Source organism: Ptychodera flava, chromosome 9 (assembly GCF_041260155.1).
Source record: "Ptychodera flava strain L36383 chromosome 9, AS_Pfla_20210202, whole genome shotgun sequence".
In the NCBI taxonomy this organism is placed as follows: Eukaryota; Metazoa; Hemichordata; class Enteropneusta; family Ptychoderidae; genus Ptychodera; species Ptychodera flava.
The window spans coordinates 3,122,970-3,136,372 of record NC_091936.1 but is presented as its reverse complement, the minus strand read 5'-3'; the positions used below and the strand labels follow the sequence as shown (position 1 = coordinate 3,136,372).

Sequence of the window (13,403 nt, the reverse complement as noted above, 5' to 3'; positions counted from 1 at the left end):
TAAAATCGGGGTCGAATATATGCATGGTCACCCAATTATTCAGTATCTTTCAACATGTCAAACAATATTTAATGGTAGTACCCTGAATCAAACAAAATTCATGAAAAATGGCCGACTTTGTCCCTTTAATGCTGCTTAGAATTGAATCTTCAGATGAATGATCATCCAAGTTTATCTTCACCGGTTGTTATCTTAGGAATGATCACCTGGGGTTCATCTGTTTGTATAGTTATTTTTAATCAAACCCCTTTAGTTGAATGTTCATTGTTGCTATGGGTACTACCACTGTTGATAGGATTGAGTATTTCTGATAAAGCAAGTGGATCTCATTGGCCGAGAGTTAATTGGCATGTAGATCTTTCCCATCCTATTATCTTCAAAAAAGTAAATTTAGTGTCACTGTGACAGTAAAAACTTACTGTATGACATAAAACTTTAGTTTATTATACTGTCTGTGCAATAATACCACACGCATGAAATTGAAATGTACACTTAAGGCAGTACCGGTACACACCTCAAAAGTCAAGGCCTTTAACTTTTGCTCAAACTTTCCCCAATGAAAGTTTCAACTGTTCTCATACCAAATCAATGATAAAAATCAGCCGTCACCGTGCAGTTTGGTACTGGAGAAACAAATTACTTAATATTTACCAATTTGAAATCCAAAATGGCCACAATCTATGTTAAGTCTTTGGGACAAAATAACATTTTTGATTTTCAAGAAACTGAGACACTGAAACTTTCTTTCTCTAATAGCTTTAAAATGACCCTCTACAAGTGGCAGATCAGAAAAGTACCATAAAATTTTGAGAGTCTGAATATCTATCTGCAAGGCACAGTCTACCGTTTAAAAGAAACCTAATTCTGTACACAGACTTTGCTTGGCTTATTTAGTCATCTTTCTCATTAGGCAGATAAAATGTAACCCTGGGACTTGAAGTGAATTACTCCAAAATATATTTAGCTAGGCTCTAAATTTGCCACGAAATAATGCCCTTGAGGAATCTATAAAGCAGTACGGCCTTAAAGACAAAAGCCTTTATACTTAGTTTTCACATTTATGAGTTCTCCTCTAACTCCAACATTAGGTCAGTTTCAATGTTTGAGATATCAAGTACAACACTAGTACGATCTCATGGTGCACTGGGAGATTAAACTCATGTCTATTGTACTGAAAGATTTGTTTTCAGCTCGGTTAAAAACCTTAAGTCATGGTATAGGATATATGCAAAATATCTATCCGGTAATAATTCAGGAAGTGGGGAAATATGAAGGTGATCATAATGTACAGAGTCTAAATTTTGCAAAAAATCACACTGTGAGTTTTGCTGTGTTGGGCTATTGGATAAAGAGATGAATGACAAAGTTATGAAAACCTAACCCTTCAAAGTAGTGACTTCTGAAACCTGTGACATTGATATTATATATGTTCTCTTCCTTTTATTATAATAAGATCCGGAATGTCCTTCCTTTTCTTCAGAGGCGAACCCTTCCAACTTTGATATGTAAATATATGCTTATAGACATTTAATTCAACTGATAGGTACATTTGTTTTGGAAAGGTATTGGTCTACTGCAGTTTTCAAGAAGCAAAATAGTCATACCTCCCCTGCAGTGCCCTCTGACAAGGCCAAAAGTTGCAGACATAAAATATGCGGGTTATATCCACTCAAGAAAGAGGAATGGGCATGCATACAATAGTTTTTGCAATTCAAAGACCTGGTGGGCTCAAAGATCAAAGCAAATGCTCCTTTTTAAAAGTTTGTTTTCATCTGGCCCCTTTAAGATGCCATTTGCATAATGAACATTGTCATCACATTGCTTCTATACTTACACTTGGAATTCACCTTGACTACATACTGAGTGCTAAGACTTCTTTATTGTACATTTTGAATGGTGTTCAGAATGAGAGACATGTCAATGACTCATTTGGAGTTCAACAAACCATTTAATTATTATTATTGGGAAGTATGCTTTTTAAATCTTTTAATATTTTATCTAATTATTCTGAAATCCTAATGCTTCATTTCCCTATGTCCATAACCTGTGTTTTCTATCTAGTTACACTATCCATGCAACCTACTCTATACAGTGCTCCTCAAATCCAGCTATCCAGTACCGATAGTATAGTTCCACAAACTCTCACCTACAACCAACATGATCAACTGAGCTTAAAGATATGATGTTCAAGCAGGCATTCTTGTACTGCTTCACAATTTATAGACTTGCCAGGCAGATACAACTTTTAGGTAGACTCAACAATTTGTATCTGTGAGACAAATTAATCAAACCTCATGTTGCTTCAGTCCTTACAATGATGGAATTTGTATTTTATGGTAATTACATAAACAAACATTTTGTATTCATTTATTATGTAGAGGGACAGTAGCTCTAACTTATGATTTTTTCACTATTTTTGTTTTGTATGTGAAGTACTGCAAGTTCTTGTTCAGCTTGTCTGTACAATATATACAATACACCTAGTGGCTGTCATGTAGCTCTGCGGTTAGGTTTTGTTGAAAAATAGAATCCCTGCACAGCACTCAAATAAAATTTGCATGCGCATATTTCCTCATTATCTGAACAAAACTAAATACCAGTATGGTCATCATGAGGGACTACATCAAATGTGAATGACTAAGTACCAGTGGTTTTAGAGAAGAAGTGAAGTTCACATGGATGATGGACGATATGATAGAATATCAACCTACCAGGTATCTGAATAGCTCCATGTCACTGACAGTGGAGCTAGTGAAAAGTGCACTATTATTGTTTACATTTTTTTGGGGTCAGTGAATTGTAGAAAATTGCTGCATGTTGGCGGTACATTACCATAAGCCTATCGAGGTAAAATAATTCAGTATACGGGTGGCTGCTTTTTACTACATGGGATTCACAATGAATAAACATAATAATATCCAGGTTACATACTTGTACATCTGGACTAGGATTCACTTGTCAACAATAAGAATGCAGTGTTACATATGAACAGGCTAACTGACAAACTAAATACTACGTATCTCAACATGTTTTGAGAAGTAGAACAACAAATAAACTGTAGATGACATACAGAACAAAAATTGTACAAAAATCATCAAATGTTATAGCTACTCTACCTTTAAAATGAAAAATTGTATTTGATATCGTTTACACTGTAAGCACTGGTGCATTCCTTTTTACAGAAATTGCTTTTATACGTTCATTGTTAAAATGAAAATAAGACCATCAATACAAATGACTATGAGCATTCATGACCTTGGAGATCAAATCAAGCTCAATAGTGTTTAAAAGGTGGTTAAAAATCACAAAAAAGGAAAAAAATATGCTGCAAGTTGAAGATTATTCCTTGTATTCTATAGTTGAAGACAGTGGACAGTATAGACATTTGAATGGAAGCTGAAATTAGGGCCGGGAATAATTATGTACTAACAAGTATAACAGCTTTTTCACAATTTTGGTAAAAGAAACCATAATCCCTTCCAAAAAATGGACTTGGTCCTCTCTCCTATCAAGTGCACTATAGACTATTCTTACAGAGTTTTAACTACTTGTTTTGTGTTGCTTCTCTACTCTAAATCTAACTCCTTTACTCGCTACAACTTGACAATGCACAGCCAAAGTAAATCTTTACAAACAAACAAACAAACAAACAACAAACAATCAAACAACAACAAAACAGCAAACAAGGAAACTTGACATTCCAAAACCAAACAACTGATCAATCAAAGCCATTAAAGCATATGAAAAATGTGACAATTCAGGGGAGTTTTCAAATTTAAAAAGTACTAGGTCTGTAAAAAACAAAATACCACAACAATAGTTCAACAAAACCATGCCAGGTAATTATGAGGTGAAATTAAAAAAAATCTGCAAAACTTGGCGCAGGATAACACTGGTCTTTGAGAACAAGTCCATTGAACAGAATGAGGATTTTAGGAAGGACGAGGAGAAAAAATAAAGTCTAGTGGGAATTTATAAACTGCATTTGGGAAATAAAAAAAAGGAAAACAGTTTATTTGTGCAAATAAATGCCCAGGGAAACAGAGAAGACTGACAGGATATAAAGACATGAGTACCAACTTATGAACTAACAGAGACCAGCTGTGCTCTTACCAAATAAATGTCAACTCTGTATGAACCCTGATTATTGGGCGTAGGCGTTATTGTAGTAGTCAACCGGCGCCCTCTATGAACAGAAGGAGGAGGAATGTGCTTTGCCGGCTAAATTGTGTTTTTGTGCATGCACAAAACATGTACATGTACAATATTGTAAGTTCAGGAGGGGGAAAAATAAAAAAGTAATGGAATAGATAAGTTTTTAGTTTCTGACATCCTGTAATTGAACATCATATGTAGAACATCTTTTAAGTCTTGCCATGGTAACATAACCTGTCTGAAACAAAATATATAAAGTAACATAAAAGCTACTACAAAACATTGTAAACTGTTGGACAGATGAGGACAGATGTGGTTTCATGGTGATATAGAGACCTACCTGAGTATGGGATGTGACAATCTAAATACATACACATTAGGCAACTTACGGCACAGGCAGATGGACACACACACAAAAGAGACATTTATCTATCTTCCTGTTCAGAACTATAATGGTAACGATACCGGCCCATTGAATATTTCAGTTCTTTTCGAAAAATTGACTAATCATCCATTGCAAAGACAAGTACAGCAAATGACTAGTCACTCATTTTATGAATTAGTCTAGAGTTTTTGGAAATTTGAAAAAAAATGTATGCTCGAAACAAACTGATAGATTGTTATCTAAGTCATGTCAAGTACAGAAATATAGACACTTAAATTGCCATGACATTAATTTTGTCTTAAAATTTTAACTGATCTTAATTCTTAATTGTGACAAATATTTAATATTTTTGGTCACACTAAGTCACACTAAGTCTAAGTCATGTCAAGTACAGAAATATAGACACTTAAATTGCCATGACATTAATTTTGTCTTAAAATTTTAACTGATCTTAATTCTTAATTGTGACAAATATTTAATATTTTTGGTCACAATTGAAGTTAAAATTTCAAAATATTAACTTGACAATTAATGCGTAGAATGACATTTTGTCAATTGATTCATTGCCCGTGATTTAATAGGAATCAACATCAATGGGCAATCACTGAACACAATTGAAACCTGAGATGACCTTGACTTTAAACCAGCAATAGTCTCTATGAAGGTTACAGGAGACACAAAACATACAGCAGTACAATATGCAATATACAGGGTAGTACATAAGAACAATAATTCTATTCATATCTTTTGTTTCAGGAACTTGACATTGGTGATACTGAAAGTTCTGATGACTTGAATGCAAGTTATCCACTATCACAGAGCAATGAAACTAAAAAATGGCATTTCATATTTGATGTAATTGGCCGAAATCACAATTTCAATGGTCCTTTGTCAGAGCTAGGTCACTATCATCTCCCACATTTGAAGGTTACACCTCCAAGTCCATTTTTGATATAATTTGACCGATTTTTACATTGATCTGAGACATGTTATTATAAACAGAAAAATGACAGTTTTATAAAATGGAGCAATTTTGGGAATTTAGCTGGCTAACTGTAGAGCAGAGAGTGGCCTTTTTACCTGGGTGACTGACTAGGAAGTGTTTTCATATTTCATGTACATGTATTGTCTGTAGTTAGGTTGATAGTCTAGAAATCTTCAAGGTTTACAAATCAAACAATCAGAAAATACTTGTTTTTTATCAAATCGATTGAGAGTGTCACAATGGTTTGTATATAAAGTGGAAGGTATAACAAATATACCTGAGACATCTGTTTTGATAAGAGTTCCATGCTTGGTGATTGACTGTCTCGTGAATATCTTCCAGATCTTGTACTTGACCCATGATCCTCAGATATCCCACGTCTATTTAGCAATGGCGACTCAGTTGATTCTAGACACGAATATTGAAATGGAAAATCATGGAAAACATGTACAACCAGGGTACAACATCTAGTCTGATAATTTCCTGTATCTGATATTTCTCAGGTTATCTATACCGTACATGTTCAAGGGATATTTCTGTTTCTCAGACTGATAATAATGATATTCAGTTACAAGAATAAAATCGTAATTTAAATTACTATCCTGAGCTAAGTTGAGATTCTTGTTTACTCCAGCATACCCTTGAGAAGATCTACGAATTACTATTTTTTGATCAGTCTATGAGAGTCTGTTCACATCAGCTACGTTTCTTGTGGTAAAAAAAATGTTTGTTTTTCTAAAGTTGTTCAATAGCTGTACATACTGAATTGTTTGGTTAACAACACTAGTATCACCTCAGCTGTGTGTTCATAACATGTACAAAATCTGAATCCTAATTCAACAATGCAGTTTGTTTCTTGTACATTTACAAAGATAGATTGTGGTGACCCTATTAAGATACAACATCCATCCAATGCAATTTATTCATTGAAGCCAGAACAATCATAAATTCCTCAAAAGAAATGAAAGATTCACATCCTCTGGCAAATTTTCCGTTGAGTGTTAATGTCACAAGATTTTCCCATCATACCTTGTTCTTGTAGTGAGGGTATATTGCTGATGTGTGCAGGCACTGTACTAGAATTAATCATTCCATCCATGAACTTTTTATTCCTCTGAAAAAAACACATGAAACAAATTCATGGAAAGTGTATATTTGGGCAGTTTGAAACAAAAGATGACAAATAAATAAGTACAATAAAGCGTGTTTCTTTGTTGTTTGTAGCTGACCTGCAACTACCGTACACATTATAAATTTCACAAAAACTTTCATAAGATGCTTGCTTTTGAAAGTTTTGTAGAATGTTGGAATGAGAAATTATTGATAAACTGATTACTAGACATTTTGCAAAGAAATGAGTAAAGTGATGTTTTGTATGGGCTCATTAATCGTTGCTGAGACAAGTACATTATTTTTTAGCTTTTGTTGTATGTTGAGTACATCTGACAAAGTTATATTCAGATACAACTCAACAAAGTTTTCACTGAAGCTCTGAATCAAATACTACAGCTAAAGCACTTTGATTTTAATTACAATGCCATGCAGTTGGCTTTGTAAAACATGAAATTCTATAAGGAATTCTATGAAGGAAAGACTGAAAACTAACAATACACTCATATACGGTATATATATTTTACTGCAGAGGTAAATCTGTCTTTGATAAAGTCAAACAGACATAAGCTTAGCCCATCAGATGAGCTCGCAGCCAGTTACAATAATTTTTCATCTGACCCCACAGAAATACATGGAATATTAAATTTTAACATGTAGTATGCAAATACTCCTATATGTACAATATTATTTTCTAGTTTGACATGATCTAACATCTCTCAAACATTCTTAGGCAAACATACCAGCTCTTAAAGACATGTTTTAATGCTACCCATGTACCAATGTTATGTTTTCAGTATAAAGTTGTTAAAGAGCTAATGTTTTGCTGCATTAAGCCGAACTTTACAGCAAGCACTGATACTATATATCCTGACTGGTTGATGAGTGTTTATCTCTATTAGAAGCTATTAAATTAAACAGAAAAATGCAAACTATTTACCAATAAAATATAAGGAGATCTAAGTTCTACATGACCACTTTCAAAATTTCCTTGACATCTCAAATCATGATAACTTCTAATGAATCTTACAACAAAGATGATGTAACTTCCTACAAATTTATTTTTGACTCCTGTCAATCAGTGTGCAGGAATAATTTATTTCCTTGAGTACAAGCTACATCAACAACTTTCTGTGAAAATGAAGCAGTAAATTTGTATTACAAAGTACATTGAGACGTAGTGGTAGCTCCAATAATTGTAGCCCTGGGGCTGTGCAATCACTTCTTTTGTGTCGGTTGTTGTTAGCCAAGTCAGTGCCACAACAGCAAACACCAAAGAAACCATTGCATAGCCCCAGGGCTACAATTATTGCAGCAAATTGAGAGGACATTTTATCCAACCAATACCAAACCATGATATATTGTAAAAGAGGCTTTTGAATGACTTACACTGAGAGAATATTTTTTCTGATTTTCAACGTGGCCACTTGAGAATGGCATTCAAATGTATCTGTGTCATTGCATCTGTGTGCCTTTCAGTAATGAAGAGCTGCCCTGACGTCTACTTCAAACGATTTAATTAAATGAAAAAAATTGACCTTTTCTTATTTGAACAAGCTATATGTTGTAGGTGCAGGAGAAATTCAATATAGACACGCGCGTCATTCACTTGTCGTCCAATGAAAATGTACCTGTTTGCAAGTATGTAACCCCTTCTGATGAGTTACACACAGTACAACACTTTGTGTTTAATGACATACAAGCTTGTTGGCTAGGAAGATGCATTTGCAAACAATGAAATAATGGACGCTGCCATGTAAGAAATTTGATAAAAATCTAAACTCTCTGAATATCAAGCCATAATTTTTCCTCGATTTTTAACCATTAATTTAATATAACTACCTTTGATAAATATGCCTCCATGTTCATACCAAACCTATGCACTCATTTGGTTGAAAACCACGGACAAATGTTAGTATAAAAACATCACAGAATGAACCTCACAAATATTACATGTTGTGAATTTTGTAAATTACCAGTGATATCTACATTGCAGAATTATTTGAGTAACTACCAGTAGCTACAAATATGTTTAATATTTCATTTCAAAAGCAATCATGGTATTGAGGTTGTTGATTTTCAACATTTTTAACACAAGTTATGATAGTTTCACTTAGCCTACTCAAAGCAAGGCTTTCATGACTGCTGTATTGTATGGCTATGATGGTGATAACGAAAAATATGAAAAGTTTATAATAATTTTTACAAATCAAATCAGTGCTACATCTATCAATAATATTTTTAAACTATAAAACTGGTGGTTTTGAGAATATGTTTTGATAAAAAAAATGAGAAAACTGTGCCTTAATATTTACATATCTAAATTTCATTATTAGTTTGACAAATATATTATATGAGAACTACCTGACTGGTGACTCCGAAAGAGAAGACATATGACACAAAAACTGAAAAAATGTCCAAAAACCACAATTATGCACATTTTATGCTAATTTAAACAAATCTGACATACATCATCCTTGCAAACACTATGCCAAATAGAAGATAATAATTCCATTATTAGTGAAAATTTTTGACATTTATTGTAATAATCATGTTTATTTTTAGAATTATGCCAGCCATATCTATAAGATTTCATTCAGTTCTCAATAATCATCTAAACATTTTACGTACAAAAATTTTCAAATTTTATATAGGGGCTCTTAGGAGCTGTGGATAATTAAAATGAGCGCATGTTTAACACAACTAATTGCATTTGGCCTCAACCCCCTCCAAGCCTCATTCTGTATCAGCTGGCATACCTACAATTGGTAATTACGTCACCATGAAATCAAGCATACGCTCCCATCACCCCCAGCATACCCCTCTAAAATCAATCTTTGTTCAGTGCCAACTGGATAATGAAACATACAATAGAATGAAATGAATTGAAAAAGTGTATCCAAAATGATTTTTTTACTTTAATTTACACCTTCACTGACCCACATATATGCCAAAAGTCTGAATGCTGGTGTAGCATTGGTGCCGATGCAAGATGTTGCAATATACATGTCATGTAAAAACATGTAAGCCTAACTGCGATTTTTGTACACAGTAATCCAAATACAGCCTAACCCCTGTCCCCCTCCCCCCACCAAAAGGCAGGAGTTGCATTTACCATGGGCGTTTTAATTATCCACGGCCCCTTCATTATGAGCACCATAAATTTTTGTCTACAGACGGAGGGAAAAGCAGACAGACAGACAGACAGACACATACACACAGGCTGACAGGGTGATGACATTTGACAGGTTTGAACTTCCAAACTGCATCTTCCACAAAAAATAATTCATCCTGCTCCCAAACCTAATCAAATTCAAAGAAATCAAAATTGATAAAGATTATAAAGTACTAAACAACATTGGGATAGGTACCTCACCCACCTCCCACAGCGACTTGAAGTCCTTTTGTTCAATGCGAAGAAACTCGCAGTATTCTGTTGTGATAACTGTGGCATGCCTCGGTGTGTCTGTCAATACAGATTCACCAAATGCTGTTCCAACACCAAGGGTACAGATTGTGACAGCATCCTGTTCAAACATGGTAAACAGGATAAAAAAATTAGACTTATTTCATAATCCTTCATAGATGCTATATCAATTATTTTTTAGGGACCACTCTAAACACTCTCAGTAGAAAGAGCTGTAAATAGGATAGACATGCCATTATACAGACAAGAACATTCAACTTTGTGCTTGGGCTACAGAACACGCAAGTAGAGAAAGTAATGTTTTTCACTCTGACATGCTAGATCTCATTAAATGTTATTGAAAATACTACTTCCTAAATAGGTATCTGTATGAGTAGCATGTGTAATTCATAGGGAAATTTACAGGACTCTGCACTGCCTTTTACTCAATCATTGTAGAATTGAACACAAATATGAAAAAATCTTGATAGTATATGTTGGCAAGTCTTTTCAAAGTCTTTCCTTCAATTCAAAATGTACTCTGATAAAATTGCGAAAGACATCTTATAAAGTTTGATTTCGTGGCGTGATATATGACTCTAAACTTCTATCTATGTGTCACACATTAATATTCTCAAATAGAAAATATTTACATTTCCTGAAAGTAGTAGAAGTATTTGTTGAGAATTGTTATTACCTTTGGGTCACCTGTCTCTGATACATTAACATCAACTGTGCCAGTGAGAACTGCATACCAGTTGGTACCGATATCTCCTTGGCGAAACACTGTTAAACACATATCATAATTAAAAATTCTGAATGAAAAAAAGCTAGATGCATCAGACCATTAAAGTTTCAATTCTAGCAATGAAAATCATATTTAATTTTGTAAAGGCAACATGATAACCAAATATCATAATAACTGTACTCATGGCAAAGAAATCTTCAATAAAGATCTATTTAATTGACAATATTTTCCTGTCAAACTCAAGTAAGTATACTTTGTGCTTTTCATGCACCATTGTTTCATCATAACAAAATAAAAGTATTCTTCCCAACTATGACTTTCACCATTCAATCAATAAATTCCAGTTATTGATCAGCTGAATAAACAACAAAGCAAGGAGAAAAAACACATGCCCAAGTCAATACCCAAAATTTAATGGACTGCGCCCTCTAGTGATGCAGTAGTTATGCCACGAATGTGCCGTAACTTTTCCAGATTGACATATGAAGTCAGTTTACACGTTCAATATTAAATTTTCTCTTCTTTTCTTAAATATCCAAAGTAATATGTGTCCTTTACATTAAACTGAAGCCGGAAGTTTATTTTAATGTACAATGATTTGTGAGATGTTGGAAACCAATATGAAGATAGAGTTGTTCTATTACAACATTTCCACTTTAAAATGAAGATAGAGTTGTTCTATTACAACATTTCCAGTTAAAAACGCCCCCATATAATTCTTTACAATTTCGGCAATCAGTGAGTTTTTACACTTACAGCAATGTTAGGAAGGAACAATTCAAATTAAAATGTGTGGCAAGGTAGAGATTAAGAAAACGCTGCCATTCATTTGCTGATGGAAATTCAGTAACTAAGGATTAATTTATCCAATATTAAAACAAATCTTTCCTATCCATTTTACTTTATGAGGCTTCTGGTATATTTAAGGGAATACGTACTTTATAACACCAGAAAATATTAATAAAAGCTATTTTAGGAAAGTTCAAAAGGTCAATCTTTTGACACTGAAGCTTTGAAAGAACAGAAATAAATTACAATAGAAAAGCTAGCAGACATGAAATATGCATTTTCAAATCTTGTCGCCAGTGGCAGTAGTATGGCTGAATACATAAAGCCAAAAGGAATATAGTCAGCTTACAGGTAATTCCTTTGTCAAGGTCTTCATAGTATCCATAGTAACAGATCTGTTGTAGCAACAGTGGGTGAAATCGCTCAAAGGTTTTCACATCTTTTAGTCTTGAATAAATTATGTCCAGATCCTCTCCAGTTCTGTCTGCCGGCCTGAAGGAGAAGATAAATCTTGTTAGGTTCTGATGGCCTAGTTACCTCTTAAAGCTACAGGCATCAGAGGTACTGTTGCAGGACAATTGATAGACTATGGTTCTGATGGCCTAGTTACCTCTTAAAGCTACAGGCTTCAGAGGTACTGTTGCAGGACAATTGATAGACTATGATTAAAACTGAGAAGTGTTAAATTGTACATCTAAATTTAAATTTACAGTAAGTTTTGAACAATGAAGATTTGTCACCAATAGCAACAGATAAATCTGTTATTAATAATTTGGAAAATAATAAGCATTTTAATTTTCATTTTTTATTCACTAAATATTACATGTAAATGCTGAAAAAGCAAAAAATATTGAGGAAAAAGCAACATTTTATTGAATATATATCTCTGTAGTTTTATTTTTCTGCTGCAAATTTTTACAAAGTGCACATTTCAACCACCAATTGTGCACAAAAATGAAAAACTGCAACACATGAACAATTTATACCGGTACTTGTATAAAATAATTGATGTTGCCTCTTTGTGATATTACTATATCAGGAAAGAAATATTCACTACATCAGTATTGCAGCCAGGACACGCCCATTCAGCAATGTCTCCAAAACAGAACCTGTTGTCTTGCTTCCTCACATATTGAGGGTCACCTCACGCGCATTCATGAGTTGACTGTGTTGGGGTGACTACATTACTGACAATGACCTTTGTTTTGCATGATTATTTTGAGGCTTATATGTACTTTCAGAGCTGTGATTAAAAGTAATTAAAACGCTCCACTCGGTATCATAACTTGCTTGTAGTCTGACTGAGCTCTGATTGGCGGCAGATACGGTATACTGTACAATTGCCTGAAATTCAAGCATAGCGACAAGGTAGCTTGAATTTTGTTCTATGAAACTAACTTGTTACAAAATAATACAAAATGTGATTGACAACTGATGCATGCTGTCCGTAAAATGTGCAAAATGTCCCCTGGTTTAAAATTCCTGGCTGCAACACTGCTACATGTACACATAACCAACATGATAATGCACAACTTATGTCAATAGCTCTTATTGTCATCGCATGAAATGGGGCTGTGGTGTAAATAAAGAAAGAACAGCTGACAATACAAGTTTGCTTTTAATGAACACTAGTGTATTAATTTTACTTCATGTTTGGTGACAGCAAACCTGGAACTTGAAATACTGCACAGATTCAAGATTTCTGACAACTTTCACAATTATCATGAACCATCACTGTTTTTGAAATGTTCCAATTTGTCACATCTATAATGCATGTTTTACTTAAAAAAAACAATTTACCAAATATTTAACACCAAACATACTT

General features: G+C 33.9%; 1 protein-coding gene across 4 annotated transcripts in view; it reads right to left on the bottom strand.

Annotated features, from left to right (window-relative positions):
• LOC139139762 (rap guanine nucleotide exchange factor 4-like) overlaps nucleotides 1-13,403 on the bottom strand; it is a 93,208-nt gene that overhangs the window by 38,001 nt on the left and 41,804 nt on the right. Inside the window, exons 2-7 of one of the 4 annotated variants that reach the window (XM_070708661.1) lie at nucleotides 11,928-12,070; nucleotides 10,739-10,827; nucleotides 10,007-10,162; nucleotides 6,555-6,639; nucleotides 5,803-5,933; nucleotides 4,114-4,221 (exon numbers count right to left, since the gene is read on the bottom strand). In XM_070708661.1, coding sequence (XP_070564762.1) covers nucleotides 4,114-4,221; nucleotides 5,803-5,933; nucleotides 6,555-6,639; nucleotides 10,007-10,162; nucleotides 10,739-10,827; nucleotides 11,928-12,070 — 712 coding nt within the window. The remainder of the gene's footprint in view (nucleotides 1-4,113; nucleotides 4,222-5,802; nucleotides 5,934-6,554; nucleotides 6,640-10,006; nucleotides 10,163-10,738; nucleotides 10,828-11,927; nucleotides 12,071-13,403) is intronic. The other 3 variants (XM_070708663.1, XM_070708665.1, XM_070708664.1) reach the window with 3 other exon arrangements.